Source organism: Phalangium opilio, unplaced genomic scaffold, assembly GCF_054372755.1.
Source record: "Phalangium opilio isolate 3A_F unplaced genomic scaffold, DU_Popi_V2 ptg000217l_1, whole genome shotgun sequence".
Classification (NCBI taxonomy): domain Eukaryota; kingdom Metazoa; phylum Arthropoda; class Arachnida; order Opiliones; family Phalangiidae; genus Phalangium; species Phalangium opilio.
Genome location: NW_028324218.1, coordinates 14940999 through 14958382, shown reverse-complemented (window position 1 = coordinate 14958382; position 17384 = coordinate 14940999). Strand labels below are relative to the sequence as shown.

The 17384-nt window shown below is 37.1% G+C and overlaps 1 protein-coding gene, 5 non-coding genes and 1 pseudogene across 6 annotated transcripts; 6 read left to right on the top strand and 1 right to left on the bottom strand.

Annotated features, from left to right (window-relative positions):
- Positions 1-95: 95 nt before the first annotated feature.
- TRNAT-AGU (transfer RNA threonine (anticodon AGU)) lies at positions 96-168 on the top strand. The gene has a single exon. It is a non-coding gene; the product is annotated as a tRNA-Thr (tRNA).
- A 133-nt stretch (positions 169-301) lies between these two features.
- Positions 302-374, top strand: TRNAT-AGU (transfer RNA threonine (anticodon AGU)). The gene has a single exon. It is a non-coding gene; the product is annotated as a tRNA-Thr (tRNA).
- Positions 375-507: 133 nt separating this feature from the next.
- TRNAP-AGG (transfer RNA proline (anticodon AGG)) lies at positions 508-580 on the top strand. Its single transcript has one exon. It is a non-coding gene; the product is annotated as a tRNA-Pro (tRNA).
- Positions 581-2454: 1874 nt separating this feature from the next.
- On the top strand, positions 2455-2527 carry TRNAT-AGU (transfer RNA threonine (anticodon AGU)). The gene has a single exon. It is a non-coding gene; the product is annotated as a tRNA-Thr (tRNA).
- A 133-nt stretch (positions 2528-2660) lies between these two features.
- On the top strand, positions 2661-2733 carry TRNAT-AGU (transfer RNA threonine (anticodon AGU)). Its single transcript has one exon. It is a non-coding gene; the product is annotated as a tRNA-Thr (tRNA).
- Positions 2734-8588: 5855 nt separating this feature from the next.
- Positions 8589-12956, top strand: LOC149617982 (uncharacterized; annotated as a pseudogene).
- Positions 12957-13524: 568 nt separating this feature from the next.
- On the bottom strand, positions 13525-15083 carry LOC149617981 (uncharacterized). The gene is made up of 2 exons (XM_089856503.1): positions 13851-15083; positions 13525-13693 (listed from the first exon to the last, which is right to left on the bottom strand). Exons 1-2 carry the CDS (start codon positions 14589-14591, stop codon positions 13661-13663), a joined length of 774 nt encoding a protein of 257 aa, XP_089712629.1. The 5' UTR covers positions 14592-15083; the 3' UTR covers positions 13525-13660.
- Between the last annotated feature and the right edge of the window lie 2301 nt (positions 15084-17384).

The window sequence follows — 17384 nt, the reverse complement described above, 5'->3', positions numbered from 1 at the left end:
AATTTTGAAAAATTAAAACAATAGGGTAAAAATTCCGACGAGTTAATTTAGTTAAATTACTGGAACATTCAGCATTCATGTCGCTTCAAAGCAAGGGCTCCGTGGCTTAGTGGTTAAAGCGCCGGTCTAGTAAACAGGAGATCATGAGTTCGATTCTCGTCGGAGCCTCGCTGTTGTGTTACTTGAACTAGATTTCGTAGCTATATAATTTTGAAAAATTAAAATAATAGGGCAAAAGTTCCGAAGAGATAATTTAGTTAATTTACTGAAATATCCTGCATTCATATCGCTTCAAAGCAAGGGCTCCGTGGCTTAGTGGTTAAAGCGCCTGTCTAGTAAACAGGAGATCATGAGTTCGATTCTCGTCGGAGCCTCGCTGTTATGTTACTTGAACTAGATTTCGTAGCTATTAAATTTTGAAAAATTAAAACAATAGGGTAAAAACTCCGATGAGTTAATTTAGTTAAATTACTGGAATATTCAGCATTCATGTCGCTTCAAAGCGAGGGCTCCGTGGCTTAGTGGTTAAAGCGCCTGTCTAGGAAACAGGAGATCATGAGTTCGATTCTCGTCGGAGCCTCTCTGTTATGTTACTTGAACTAGATTTCGTAGCTATATAATTTTGAAAAATTAAAATAATAGGGCAAAAGTTCCCATGAGATAATTTAGTTAATTTACTGAAATATTCTGCATTCATATCGCTTCAAAGCAAGGGCCCCGTGGCTTAGTGGTTAAAGCGCCAGTCATGTAAACAGGAGATCAAGTGTTCGATTCTCGTCGGAGCCTTGCTGTTATATTACTTGAACTAGATTTCGAAGCTATTAAATTTTGAACAAGTCGGGAAAACCAAAATATTACCTCTCCGTGTCGAGAAGATTATATAACCTTAAGTATCCAATGAAAACGTCGACCTTTTTGCCCTCATCCTTTCCCGCGCTTTGCGCTTCCGCATTTCATACTTACTCTCAACATTATCTTCCTCCATTTTACATATAAATATCAAATACTCACAAAAAGAAGTGGCAAAAACCTGCTGGCTCTTTACAACCACTTAATTTGACTTAATATCCAATTTCCAACAACAATAATATACCGGTAGTTTAATTGACAACCTACTGGCATCGAAATTCTCATTAAGAATGGCTCCCGCGGATAAAAAACGGCAATTTTCAACTAGGTGGGCGTTATCTCATTAGATTTGAAAAATATCATTTGTCTTTTTTACCAATGCCTAACCGTTTGGATTTTTTAAAGCTTTCTAGCACCAAAAAATATTTTTGAATGAGGATAAAAAAGGTCTGTCCTCTCGTAATTTTTAAAGCTTTTCTCATGATTACTCTATACAACAGTAACAAGGAGTATAAACCCATTAGTGGAAGCAGTATTTTTTTCCCAAAACAATCTCGCTTATGTTTATGCAATGAATGAAATATATCACAATGCACGGGCCTTGATAGATATAGGAGGCAATGAAGGAAATATATCGCATGCACGGGCCTTGGTAGATATAGGAGGCAATGATAATCTCTCTCTTTGCACGAGAGGTTTATCTTTAATATTTAAATAAATATAATTATTTTTAATTATTTTAATCTTCAATAATTAACATTAATAATAGTTAAATCGTTTAAAATAAAGTTATACCTATTATCTTCTCAAACTTTGCTAATATTGACGTTTAAAGTGAAGGGTACCCCTCTTCCCGCTTTCTTCAAATTTTGGGGTATATATACGATTCGTTTCCATTATAATAGTAAGGAAAAACCGCAAATGCGAAAACCTTTGGTAGCGATCCTACCTTAGGGAGCGGCTAGACGTTTCTCGTAACCCTAGCTGATCGCCGCGTATATCCTAAAACCAAACGATGATAATGGAGTAGAAGCCAATGATACAGATTGGTGTCTATGTGGAATAGACGGAAGACCAGTGGATGGTGGTGTTAGAAGGCAGTGTAAGTGCAGACTGGTGTCAATGTGAGATTGACAAAGAACAGAAGATGGTGGTGATTAGAAGCCAGTATGTACAGACTGGTGGCCAAGTGGGAATGGACGAAGACGGTGATTAGAAGCCAGTAAGAACAGACTAGTGTCCGTGTGGGATGGACAAAAACCAGAAGATGGTGGTGTGAGAACTCAAGTAGAGGAGCCATTTCCGTGACTGTGAAAGCAGTTCGGAAATGGCGAACACGTTTGCTCCGATACGCAAACTGCGAACGCGGTCACGTGGGTGTAACAACGGACAGACACACAGACACACACACAGACAGACACACACACACACACACAGACACGGCCGTTACAGAACCTCTCCTGGACTACGTCACACGGAGAGGTAAAAATTAAAAATAATAGTTGATTTAGATATGCGTATATGCAAACAATAGTGTAAAAGTTCCCATGAGATAATTTAGTTAATTTACTGAAATATTCAGCATTCATATCGCTTCAAAGCGAGGGCTCCGTGGCTTAGTGGTTAAAGCGCCTGTCTAGTAAACAGGTGATCATGAGTTCGATTCTCGTCGGAGCCTTGCTGTTATGTTACTTGACCTAGATTTCGTAGCTATTAAATTTTGAAAAATTAAAACAATAGGGTAAAAATTCCGAGGAGTTAATTTAGTTAAATTACTGGAATATTCAGCATTCATGTCGCTTCAAAGCAAGGGCTCCGTGGCTTAGTGGTTAAAGCGCCTGTCTAGTAAACAGGAGATCATGAGTTCGATTCTCGTCGGAGCCTCGCTGTTATGTTACTTGAACTAGATTTCGTAGCTATATAATTTTGAAAAATTAAAATAATAGGGCAAAAGTTCCCATGAGATAATTTAGTTAATTTACTGAAATATTCTGCATTCATATCGCTTCAAAGCAAGGGCTCCGTGGCTTAGTGGTTAAAGCGCCAGTCTTGTAAACTTAGATCATGTGTTCGATTCTCGTCGGAGTCTCGCTGTTATATTACTTGAACTAGATTTCGAAGCTATATGAGAACAGGTAATTGGGTTGAATGAGGTTTGGGTAAATGGGAATTGGGAGTTTTAAATTGGGAGAAATAAGGGGAACCTTAATTAATACCCAAAGAGTTATAAGTGCAATATGATAGTTTTTCATATATTTACGTACAAAATATTAATTGGCTAAAACATTTTTATAAGAAGATAACTATAGAGGCTTTTTAGACCAAATTACTGCAATAATTTACCGCCAAATTCGGCTATATTTCGGTCGAATGGGCCACGAGCGTGGAGCGCTGCTTCAAAACCTCGTTCTCGGTCGTGGCCGAGATTTTAGAGGTTTTATCTCTCCATTCTCGCGAGCTAATCAGCTACATTGGGAAGGTAAAAAAGCTTAACATCACAACTTTCAGAACTAGAGGCTACGGCAAAAAATTTTATTTAAGACCTTGGTGTTAGATTATTCTCCTTGTGGTTGTTTCAATGCATAGATAAGGAACTAGCTGTTATCCGCGGCGCCGCTCGCGTGTAATAAGAACTTCTATCAAAATGATATAAAGAATGGGTAGATTTTACTGATGACTAATTTTTTTGTAGCCCCTAGGAGCGAAGGCACTCGGCGTTTTCCCTCAGCCCATCGGGATAATTTTTATTACTTTTTAAATTTCTGGCCCAAAAGAACATTCAGCCCGTCTATAGGTTAAAGGAAACCAGAAGTACAATCATTTTAGCCCAAAAAATAGAGAAAACCCATAACAAATTGAAACAAAGCTGAAAATTTCAGACCTTATAGATCTTTGGGAGCTCTTTAACGTGGTGTGGTCTCCCATTGGTGGAAGTTCCTCCATATTGGAAAATGGCGGACAAAATGGAGATAACGTCTAATAACTCTGGTTGTATTTACCCGATTAACACGTGATTAAGCTTCAAACTCATAATTCATCTCTTAAGATATCTGACCCTGAAGATTAGCCTCATATAAAAAATGGGGATTTAAAGCATTTTATGGTTTCTATTTTTAGAATACATTTCCAAAATCGAGAAAACGTTTAATAGCTCTGGTTCTACTAACCTGATTAACACGTTATTAGGCTTCAATTGTAGATTACCTTCAAACACATAATTCAACCCATAAGATATGTTGTCGTACAACTAACCGGAAGTTTACAATCCAGCCGGGAAGGTAATGCAAATGTAATTTTTGAGTTTTGCGAAGCGGTTTCAAGCGAAAGAAGTGTAAATAGGGTTTTAAGCCTAAAATATATTATTCCCATTATATTTCTACCTCTTTAAGTGACGATGACGTCACGGAGAGGTACTATACTGGACGTATGTGTGAGTGTGTCTGTTTGTGTGTGTCTGTCACCGCGTTCGCAGTTGGCAAATCGGAGCAAACGTGTTCGCAGTAAGTAATTTTTGGCTTCTACTCCCAACGTTAGGATCAAGAAGTGCGGGGCGATCGGCTAGGGTTACGAGAAACGTCTAACCTCCCAATTGCAGGGCTTCAACCAAAGGTTCACGCAATTGCGGATTTCTTATCATTTATTGTGAATCAATCGCCTTATATACCTTAAATTTCCAAAAATTGTTAAAGAGGCAGACGCTAGAATTCAAACGTCAACAATAGCTATGTTTAAAATTAGTTTAGGAATTAAGTTTCTTAAAACGACTTCAGTAGAATTACGTTAAACTACTAACGACTAAAGTAATTAACATCAATTATATTTTTTTAATTATTTAAGAATAACCTCTTAATTGCGTCTCGACTCGGAGAGGTTTATTCTGGTTTCCCAATTTTTGTATTAGCAGGGATAGATTTATTTTTTTAAGACGGAATGGGTAACAGGGTTATTCGGGTGTGCGTCCAAGTCCACGACCCCCTTACCCGTGACGGAGGGATATGAAAGAAGAGGCGGGTCTTATTTTCGTTATGGCGTTGTATGTATAGCCGGGTCAAATAAACGTCGTCTGGCCCTTCGTCTGCCAAGTTGGAATGGGCTCCGATTGTAATTTTTGAAAGAACATTGTTTAAAAAGTGAAGTTACACAAGACATAGGGCTTGCAACTGAAAAAAACGGGGAAGACCCAAGAAAATTAAAAGTGAGTTAGAATTGAGTAAAAGTCTTCATAGATATTTCAGCACGAACTGGTTTTAACCAAACACTAAGCTCACAAAACTCCTGACCATTCACTAAGCCTTGGTTAACTTCATCAAATTCGTTTACAAAATCATGAGGATAGTAGACATGATTGGCTTAAGAAAGAATTAGCGAACACTTTTCACCCTTACAGATGTACTCCAAATCCAAAACACCGGCACCAAATTCACTAATTATATTTTGAACTCCTGTGAAGACGCTGATCTGTACAACCATAGCCCACTCGATCCGCGCTCCCGGACGCTGCGTCGTCGTGACGCGCGTGATCGAGTGGGCTATTGTACAACGCAAGAGGGGTCGTAAACATAGCGACAGAGGCAAACAGGAATTACGTATTTTTGGCCCTCCTTGTCAGCAACGTCACCAATACGTAGTTTTAGTGAGCCAATAAGATAATTTAATTTTTTGGTTACGTGTTGAAGGAAGGGGTTATATACTCGGCTATGAGTCGGACTGCAGTAAAGGCCAAACGTTGTGCATTCCGTCTTAAAAAAATAAATCTATCCCTGGTATTAGTATATCAGTATATTTATCAATATTGGCTAAGCTTAAGATTAATCATAGTCATCTTCTTGAGGTTGAGCCTCAAAATCTCTATGTTCATTTGAACAAGATACTCCCTTGCAGTGTCTACAAATTGAAGAACAGACTGGTCCAGTTTTACGGGATTCACATTTCACGTCACAAACTTCTTTGCATTTACGAGAGATCATATGCAGAAGCTCATCTGGAGCAGCTTTTAGAGTGGTAACAATTGGTTTGAGTTTAGATCCTACCTGCCTCCAACCCCATTCTCTAGCATTTAGGCTGCTTCCGAGCATGTTTGAACTTGGTGATAATATCTATATGAAAGCTGCTTCACTGGCGCACTTATTGGTGGAAGAGAAGCTAATTCATAATTTTAACTCTAGAGGCTCAATTCTATAATCTTCATTTAAAGTATTCACTTGGGTATGTCAACTTTGTTTCACACACTTTAACTCAACTTTAGCGTATTGACAAATATCGGTGAACAATGGTATATATTAAAACATTTAATTCTATGATGGTAAAAAGGCTGTTTTACCCTCTCCCGTACTAAACATTATAGCTCCTGTCATAAAAGAAACAGAATTTGTCAGTAATGGGAACTATATTCTTCATTTTGGAAATGTATTCTAAAAATAGAAACCAAAAAATGCTTTAAATCCCCATTTTTTTATGAGGCTAATCTTCAGGGTCAGATTGGGAACTTCCGTTTAGTTGAAGGGCAAAATATCTTAAGAGATGAATTATGTGTTTGAAGGTAATCTACAATTGAAGCCTAATTACGTGTTAATCGGGTAAGTAGAACCAGAGTTATTAAATGTTTTCTCGATTTTGTCCGACATTTCCCAATATGGCGGAAACTCCACCAATGGGAGAGTGTGGGAGACCACACCATGTTAAAGAGCACCCAAAAATCTATAGGGTCTGAAATTTTCAGCTTTGTTACAATTTGTTTCGGGTTAAAACCTATTTTTCCTGTACTATCAAACGCGCGGACTTTGTTGCATAGGGAAATTTTTATACATATTTTAAGATGGCTGCGGATTGGAAAAATCCTTCTTAGTACGCACCTACTACTTATGAATAACGATCCTGCAAATTTTTAGCATTCTAGGGCAAGCGGGTTGGGCTGGACGTTGATTATCAGTCAGTCTGTCAGACAGTCAGGACTTTGATTTATATAGATATAGATTTAGAACTGGTATTACGTAACACCAGAAGTCCATTAAATTAGCCAATGAAGTAAACAATTACAATAGCTGGTATAGCGTACGTCTCTGCTGGGGTAAGAACTCATTCTAACTCCATGGATAGGGGTTAAATTTTTCTCCCTTCCTAACACTGTTAGAAATCTCGAGCTCCTCTCAAGGAAGTCTTTCTTGACGTGAGCGGAGTGTTACTTCTTCAGCCCATGAATGCTGGATCTCTAAAGTGTAAATTGTTTACTTTTTAAAAAAATAATAAAGGAACGGCCACGATCGTTAAATAGTTTTTATTTCAATAGGTTTATGAAGAGTCATGAAAAACTGAATCACCTTGACTGTTCCAAATTCACACACCCAATCCCCTCTCCTGATTCTATTGAAAGAGGACTCGGTTTTACAGTGGAAGGGGGCGTTTTCCGGTACCTTTAGAGAAAGTGTTCATTTTCAGCCAATAGTTTTTCTCTCTCAATAGGGCAAATTTTGTCGTACGAGTCGCACTTAAACCGGAGATCTGAGAAAAATAATCGCGAGGTGGCGAATGTGTAGGGCTGTGCGAATAGTACTTTTTAAGGTATTCGTCGAATACCAAATAGCAGTGTTTTTGGGAGCCATCTCTCGGCTCGGAATAGGAAAATGACCAAATAATTTGACCAAATAGTGTGAAGTTCAAAAATTCGACCAAATTTAAATTTCTATAAAACTATTCTACCAAATTTCAAATTTATAAATAATGGGACACGGAAAGGTACTTTTGAACAGCTGAAAACTTATTTTTGAACGAATCAAAGGTTTTATTTTAATCAAAATTAGGTTAGTTGTCAATATATCCCTACTCGCTTTGCAATGTATGACCTCTTCCATGATACTATATTTTTTAATAGGTTTACTATAGTGACATATTATTAGGAAGTTCAATATAGTTAGCTCCGCAGCGAGAAGTTGATAATAACCAGTACCCTTTAAGTTAAAACCTTTAAGGATTTATCCTTGTCTATGAACTTCTAAAGACTGAGTGGCTGATTCCAGCTATAGCCTCCTAGATCACGCGACTCGGTGAACGCGGGTAATACTTAACAGTAGCCACGTCAGAATTTTAAGGGTGTGTCTGCCCAGTAGCGTCATCTATTAGGCCACGGTCCAGCGGACATTATCACAGCGCCCATAGGGATAGGAGCATAACATTTATGTTTCTATCTCTATGACAGCGCCCACAAATTGACAAAATCAACAGAAAAATCCAAAAACTGGTTGCGAATACCAAATAATTTGGTCAATAGACTGTTAAAAACATTCACTTTCAAATTGTTTTATCCGCTATAGAATAGTCGGTTTTTCGAAGCTCATTATTTGGTATTTTAGAATTTTGAAAATCATTATTCGATTCGTCGGTGCGAATAGTAAACGTCAATTTTGACCAAATAGTAACGAATAGTCTGCACGGCCCTACGAATGTGTCGCTCTTCTTCAGTATTGCTACACATGAGAGGGGAGTTCCAAACCCCGCTTTTGGTTACTTCCTAGGCTAATTTAATGGATTTCTGGTAACACTACTTTAAAAAATAAAGATGTCCGCGGACCGTTGGATTTTTTATTTTATTTTATTTTATTTTATTTTTTGCAAAAGTCACCTGGAATTGACGTCAGCGGCTGATATAAAATGCGTCAAGATGATTTATTTCGTGGTTGTAAAGCGGTTCATCACATCTAGTAAAGGGTAAATACGCATTTTTTGGCCAAAGAAAGGAACTAAATATGACCAAGCTGAAAATTTCCGAATCCAAAGAGCTTTTGGTCCTAATTAACGTCCCAAAAGTCCCCAAGCCTCCGGTGCCGGCTTTTGCCGCCATATTGGAAAATGGCTGCCATACCGGATGTTTCTATATCTCGAGATCTAGTAGACCGATTTACATGAAGTTTGTTTTAAACGATGTCTTATGACGATTACAATGCAAACCGATCCAATTTTATAGCCCTTACATTATTATTACAGAGATGGATTTTCAGTTCTAGTTTCTGTTCCAATTTCCCAATAGAGAAAGCTATGTCTATAGCATCACTATTTTTTTAAAGTACTTGAAAAATATTTAGTTAAAATTTAAGATGATTGAGGCAAAGAAGTGCGTTTTGTGTTCTGAACCTTTTAGTGGCGAAACTGTCATTGTGACAAGGGGGATTAAAACATTAATCGAATGCAGTTTGAAAAGGAAGGATCAATTACATGTAAAACTACAAGATGTCGCAAATATTTCAGTTCACACTTTCTGTAGGAAAAATTATACGCGTCCCTCGAGCATTGAGGCTCATCTAAAAGCCACTTCCACTGAGACATCTGGAAATGAGTTAACTGATAATGCAGTGAGACTACGATCATCTCTCGAACAATTTGACATTAAGACCAACTGATTATTTTGCAGAAAGATTTTACTTAGTGAATGGGAAGAAAAACAGGAAATGCGGTATCGCATACCAGTTTCAGAAGTGACAACCCTAGAGATAGCTGACGCTCTAAAGAAACGCGCTCTTGAACGAAACGATGAACTTGGGGAAATTTTTCATGCGCGTGTAAATTCAGTGGTAGATTTAGTTGCCGAAGAAGCAAAGTACCATAGGCCATGCAAGCTCAAATTTTTCTTGCATGAAGAATCATCAGGACATATAGGACGACCTGAAAACCCAGAACTAGGGGAAGCCTTTTCCAAATTATGTTCCTACTTGGAAAATAATGACGAATGTCAATATTCCTTGGATGTTTTTGAAGGAACATTTAAGGCATTTTCGCCTTCAAAATGCATGTACACCACCAAACATTTAAAAAACAAGCTAAAAGAAAGATGCGGCGATAATATTACGTTGACTGATATGAAGGGGGCAACCTGCATCGTTTCTTTTAAAGATTCAATTGGAAAAATTCTACACGAGAACCTTGATTCGTATTTTCTGTGAATGTACACTCCAACTGCAGTTAGCAGCTTTGGTACAAACGACCTAGGCCTGCGTATCGATATTATACACTCCATTATTGCATGTCGTTGTCTCTTATAAGATCCAGATTCATTTCTCATCTTAGTTACTCGGTCAATTGAATCTTTAAAAGAAACAACGCAGGTTGTCCCCTTCATATCAGTCAACGTAATATTATCGCCGCATCTTTCTTTTAGCTTGTTTTTTAAATGTTTGGTGGTGTACATGCATTTGAAGGCGAAAATGCCTTAAATGTTTCTTCTAAAACATCTAAGGAATATTGACAATCGTCATTATTTTCCAAGTAGGAACATAATTTGGAAAAGGCTTCCCCTAGTTCTGAGTTTTTAGGTCGTCCTATATGTCCTGATCATTCTTCATGCAAGAAAAATTCGAGCTTGCATGGCCTATGGTACTTTGCTTCTGCGGCAACTAAATCTACCACTGAATTTACACGCGCATTAAAAATTTCCCCAAGTTCATCGTTTCTTTCAAGAGCGCGTTTCTTTAGAGCGTCAGCTATCTCTAGGGTTGTCACTTCTGAAACTGGTATGCGATACCGCATTTCCTGTTTTTCTTCCCTTTCACTAAGTAAAATCTTTCCACAAAATAAACAGTTGGTCTTAATGTCAAATTGTTCGAGAGATGATCGTAGTCTCACTGCATTATCAGTTAACTCATTTCCAGATGTCTCAGTGGAAGTGGGTTTTAGATGAGCCTCAATGCTCGAGGGACGCGTATAATTTTTCCTACAGAAAGTGTGAACTGAAATACTTGCGACATCTTTTAGTTTTACATGTAATTGATCCTTCCTTTTCAAACTGCATTCGATTAATGTTTTAATCCCCCTTGTCACGATGACAGTTTCGCCACTAAAAGGTTCAGAACACAAAACGCACTTATTCGCCTCATTCAGCTTAAATTTTAACTAACGTTAGGTTAAATTAAGTACTTTAAAAACAAGTGATGCTATAGACATAGCTTTCTCTATAGGGAGCTAACATATAGCTAAAGATCATAGGGGTGATGACGTCGAATATTTTTTCAGTTGGTTTTTAGCGCCATCTAGTCAATGTTATGATTTGTACTATTTTTAAAAAGAAGTTCGTCAGCCATCTTGGTTGGAATTTTGTAACCGCCGGTATGGGTAGGCCTAGGAAAGAAAAATCTGAGGTTCCTGATAATTATTTAAATGAACTTCCTAGTCATGTAAAAAAAAGGTATTTAGAAAAAATGAAACTAATTGACAATTTAGACCCGTATGCGTTAGAACCGAGATATTTTAAAGAATTTAGCGGGGAAGGGGACTTTCAAAACTTGCCTCCGACAGAATTTGGACAAGTTTATTTATATTTAATAAACGGTATATCGCCATATACGGAACAGCAATTAAGAAACTACAAAAGCTTAATGGCTTACAACCAATTTGTTAATGGTTTCGTACGCAACGTTCGAGCACAAAAAATAAGCAAAAATTTCCTCGTGAAAGGCACAGTAAGTTATTTTGAATTAATTTATCAACAAAGCCCCACAAACATGATAATGCCCATTATAGGTTTTGCATTCACAATCTCTACGGGATGATCCCTTTTATTGTTGGATAATTGCCGATGAAAGTGCCAATATTTTGGGCGGCCACTGTATCTGTGTAGCTGGATTGGATGAATGCTGTTCGCATGTTGCTGCATTATTGTTTTATATTGAGTATGCTGTGAGGCATCGCGAAATTACTAGCTGTACTGGACAAAGACAGAAGTGGGGTGTTCCCACAACTAATGACGTTGCGGTCTACCCTTTATTTGAAGCAGACCTCTCAACACCTCGCAATAAAAAGGCTCAGCTTGAAAGGCTCGTGAGTCCTGGACAGGAAGCTCCTCCAAAATCCAAAGCTGAAGTCAAGAAACAGAAAGATGTTCCAGCGATAACAAATGAAGAGTTCAAAGAGTGGTGCAAAGAATTTCATAAGGGAGACAGTAAATTGGCTATAGTGTCCTACAAGAGTACCAAGATGATTTTGTTCCAAAGTGTCTTAGCACCAAGTACCCACCAGTTCTCCCAGCCTTATTTGATGATACTGTACAAAGCAAGTCTTTCCCTGATCTCCTTACCTATTGTGAAAGTGTTGAAATTGGCTTTAATGACCAGCAAGCAGTGGCCCTTGAGAAGGACACCAGGCTCCAGAGCAAATCAAAACTTTGGAATATTTTTAGAGCCGGAAGAATCACAGCGTCTAACGCGAAAAGATGCTGCTGCTCAGATCCAGCTATGCCATCCATATCTCTGACCAACACAATCTGCTACCCTAACTCATTTAATTTTCAGACAGAGGCGACAAAATGGGGATGCGATCATGAAGATGTAGCAAGAAAGGCTTATGAGGAAATTCAATCACAAAAGCATGTCAATTTCTCCATTACAAAATCAGGATTATGCCTCAACAAAGATTATTTTTTTATCGGGGCATCACCTGATGGAATAACGGATTGTTCCTGTTGTGGAAAAGGAACTTTGGAAATAAAATGCCCGTTCTCTATGAGAAATCAATCCGTCTACTCTCCTCATAAAAATTCTTGTTTGAAAGAAACCTCTGCAGGACTAATATTAGATCATTCGCATGCATACTACTACCAAATTCAGTTTAAAATTTTTGTGACAAAATCCTCCTATTGCGATTTTTGCGTGTGGACTACCAAAGATCATCACATAGAAAGAATTCAGCCTGACCACGACTTGTTTAGAGAATCCTTAAAAAAAGCCAGTAAATTTTTCTACCGGGCAATTCTACCCGAACTTGTATCCAAGTTTTTCAGTTCAGAAAAAATTGAATCTCCAGTTACCCCTAATAGTCAAGTTGATTGTGCTTCAATGGTCCCCAAAAATGATTCTGGAGACAAAGATTTATGCCACACGGCCAAAAACAATGCAGGAGATAAAGAATTATGTGATATTTCTAAAAGAAAAACTTTTAGTTGTAACAGTATTACAGTTCCTAAAGATAACAGTATAACAGTTCCTAGCGATAACAGTATTACAGTTCCTAGCGATAACGGTGTTACAGTTCCTAGCGATAACAGTGTTACAGTTCCTAGCGATAACAGTGTTACAGTTCCTAGCGATAACAGTGTTACAGTTCCTAGCGATAAGTGTTACAGTTCCTAGCAATAACAGTATTACAGTTAATAGAGACAATAGTATTATTTCAGTCCCTAATGTAAAAAGCAATAAATTAGTTACGGGTGATAAAAGCAATAATTCAGTTACTAGTGATAAAAGCAATAATTTAATTCCTAGTGATATAAATAATTTAGTTTTAAGTGATATTAGGAATAATTTTGCTATTAATGATAAGAATGCAGGAGATAAAACGAAAAAAAAACGAATTAATCATGTCAAAGATAAAGTTGAAAAAAGCAATCCAATTACAAAGCCATCTACTTCTAGCGCTCCGTTAACCCCACTTACAATTATCCAAAGTAATAATCCTCCAAAAAAAAAACAGAAGAAAATAACATACTGTTACTGTGGAGGTGATGATGAAGGTGAAATAATTTGCTGTGATGAACAAAATTGTAAATTTCAATGGTTTCATTTGGTTTGTTTAAAGATAGACATTAGGGATGTGCCTAAAGGTAAATGGTTTTGCCCAGATTGCGCTAAGTTTAATAGATCAACTAAAAGAAAAAAAAGTGTTAAAAAAGGAAAGTAAACAAAGACTGTAAAATGACTATTTAGTTTATTTTACTATTTAATATTTTTTATTAAACATGTTCTTCCTAATAATTTACATTTTTATTCAAACGGTACCACCGACTTACAAAGGTTGGTCAAAGCGCAAGCCACTAATGCAATTTTATCAACAGTTGCTACTTCTTCACCTTCCGCAGCATGCACCATCTCTATCGGGAGTTTAGAGAATAGAATAGTGTATTTCTGTCTAACAGTGCCTATCACTCTTTCAACGTGAATGCGTACATTTGCGATTTTCCTTGTTGCTTCTACTTTATGTGGGTCTAACTGTTTCTTCCCTCTATCGCGAAATGCTGGAAGAATCACCGTTGCATAATATAATCCAACAGAATCTTCAATCTTAAATCCACGATCTGCAAGGATTACGTCACCTGGCAACAGTTTCTCCAAGAATCCACAGTTCTCAGTTAGACGTTCATCGCTAACTCTTCCTACCCATCCTTTAGATAGGAAACTAATTGTTCCTTGCGGTGTTATTCCAATAAAAAACTTCACGGTGTTTTGGTGCTTATAAGAAAACCAAGTTTCGGCTCTTGTTAATATATTTGATGGTTTTTCCATGATGACTTCAAAACAGTCAATGATAACCACAAATTTTTTGCCAAACTTCTCTCTGAAACACATAGGCATTGTCTTTTGAAGCTCATCTCTGTCCGGCCAGTAAATGAACTTTATCAAACGTTTGTATAAAGCATTGAGACAGTTATAAAATAAACGTGACATCGTCATCTCACTGATGTTAAATCTATAGGCTAGGTCTCGGTTGCTTAACGCTAATCTGAGTTTTATTAAAGTCAAGATTAATTGTTGGAATGGAGTTAGTTTTGAATTTTGAAACAGATAATTTTCAATTCCTTTGTAGAGGGTCGAAAGAGTTGCGTAAGTTTCTAATCCAGTAAAAAATTTAGTACGGTCATCATCATGAACAAATGCCGACTGATCACATTTGTTGATATCAAGTTCCTTTTTAAGTTTCTCTATTTTAGTCTTTAATAAAGCAATTTCTTCTTGAGACTCTTTGATTTTACCATTTGCCATTTTCAACATGCTTTATAAATTTTCTATTTCTTTACGAGAGTTGTCAGCTTTGAAATTAGCCATTTCTAACTCAAACTTCTCAACAACCCTAAATAGAGTTTGGGTTGTATAGTAAATCCTTACTAAGTTTCGTTGCCGATTTTATTTTAATTTAAATTTTGTTTGGTTTGGGAGAGCTTTATTTAAGGCATAGACTACCGACTGAAAAATAGCCCATGAACTTACATTAGTATATCGGAGAGAGACTGGAGATCCGTCCTTAGTAAAAGAAAGTGAAGAACTGATTTATTTTTTACAAAAATTTCAAGGTGTGTACAGTTGACGATTTTGGGGTTAGAAAAGGGTGGGGATTTTCCACGACAGGGTTCGAACAGTAGGATTATCGATTGAGTTGAAAACATGTTATCCTACTGCTCACCCTGGGGCTTTACCCTTTTCTTTACAAAGTTTTCCATTTTAACATTCTTAGAATTTATATTTTTTCTTTTTTGTACTGATATTTTTTTAGGGTTTTTTTGCAATTTCTATTTTATACAACAACTTTTTAGTAACAATTTAAGTAGCAATTTTAATAAGTAAGAAATTAAGTAACAAATTTTATAAGTAAGAAATTAAGTAACAAATTTTATAAGTAAGAAATTAAGTAACAAATTTTATAAGTAAGAAATTAAGTAACAAATTTTATAAGTAAGAAATTAAGTAACAAATTTTTTTTAGTTAAGAAAATAATTAACACTCCCCGCGTAATATTGACTAATATTACTAAATAACATTTTATTTTCTCCTTTTTTTTAAATTTATCTCTAAGTTATACAACAATTGTATAGGACGTCTAATTGTATTTCCATTACTTGTGCGAAGTTCGCAAGATCTGATTTTATTATCTCTGCCTAATTTAATTTCCGTTACAACACCTAGTTTCCATACGTGTTTTGGCACATTATCTTGATGATTCAACATTACATCGCCTAACTTAACCTCGCTTTGTTTATTTTTAGCGCAATTGTGGTGCGCTGATCGCAATTCCATTAAATATTCGTGCCTCCATCTTCTCCAGAAGGTCTCTATCAATTGTTCCCTATATCTAATTCTTTTAACCATTTCTCCTTGAGTTTCCGGAGCCTTGACCAGTTTTAAATTTTGAGGGGGTAAACAAGTAATTCTTTTGCCGGTTAAAAAGTGCGCCGGTGTGAGTGGGGAGGGTTCATCAATGTTGTTAAAAACGTAGGTTAAGGGTCGTGAATTTATAGCGGCTTCCGCCTCTACCAGAATAGTTTCCATTTCCGAAAATTTAAGCATGGCTTTTCCCAAAACCTTTTTTAGTATTGTTTTTGTTGACCGAACTAGTCTTTCCCAATAGCCTCCATGCCAGGCCGCCCTTTCCACTATGAATTTCCTTGTGATTCCTTTTGCACTAAAAAATTCCAATAGCTCTTTTCCATTTAATTTTTCCCAAATAAGGTTTAAGTCTTGGCTACCCTTTATAAAGGTTAGAGCGTTGTCAGAGTAAAATACTTCTGGTATTCCCCTCCTTCCCATCATTCGTTTAAAAGCCATTATGAAATCTTCAGTTGTTAATGTTTGAACTAGCTCAAGGTGCACAGCACGAGTTACAGCGCAAGTGAATAAGCATATGTAGGTTTTCTCAGTGTTTTTGTTTGTGTTATTTCTTATGTAAAGCGGACCGGCAAAGTCCACGCCTATTACTGAAAAGCTTTGAGTTTGTTCAATCCTATCCGAGGGAAGAGGGGCAGTTGGGGCTTTCCCAGCCTTAGCTAGATCCTTTTTGCATGTTACGCAGTTTTTGATGGTTGTTTTTGCTACCTGTCGCGCGGCTATTATCCAGTATTGTTCCCTTGCTTGAGTTACGGTACTTTGGACCCCACTATGCATTACCAACCTATGACATCTATCCATAATCAGTGATGTAAATCTATTTTTGTTTAAGATTATAGGGTGTTGTTCCCTATAGGTTAGAACTTTTGATTCTGTTAGCCTGCCTCCCACACAAATTAATCCGTCGCCATTGAGTATAGGGTTGAGAGACACTAATTTTGATGATTCGGGGATAGGATTACCGTTTTGGATAGCAGCCCATTCTATTCCAAATTCATTTTTTTGAATATGTTTTATCCAGTTAATTTCCGCTCTAGCCATTTCTTGGGCCGTTATAGGTCCTGTAATTTTTATTTTGTTCTTAGCGCGCTCTAATACCCTGTAGAGGTATGCGGTGACCCGTAATAGCTTGCAAATGGTTCCATAATTATTTATGTTAATTAAGTTGTTTAGATTTCCTTTCTCCTGAGATCTAATAGTCAAGTTAATAATTTTTCTTTTTTCTGGTTCTACGGACTCAGGGCTAAATTCCAATTCTATATTTTTATCTTGGGGCCAATTTGATTTAGGTTCCTTTAACCATTGTGGCCCTTCCCACCAGACTTTTCTTTGAGCCAATTTTTCCACTGTCACTCCCCTAGTGGGTAGGTCCGCCGGGTTTTGGACTCTGGGGCAATGTGACCAACTGTTTGGGTTGGATAACTCTTGAATTTCTTTTACACGGTTTGACACAAAAGTTTTCCATGTGTCAGATTTTCCCTTTATCCAATGTAAAGCTATTGTGGAGTCTGTCCACATGAAAATCGTTGTGTTTTTATCGCTAAATTCCTCCTTGACGTAATTAACTAACCTAGCGCCTAAGAGGCATCCCATTAATTCCAGCCTAGGTAGTGTTAGTGTTGATTCTTTTAGGGGGGCTACCCTAGCCTTGGCAGTGATTAATGCTGTACCAACTTTTCCTGATTT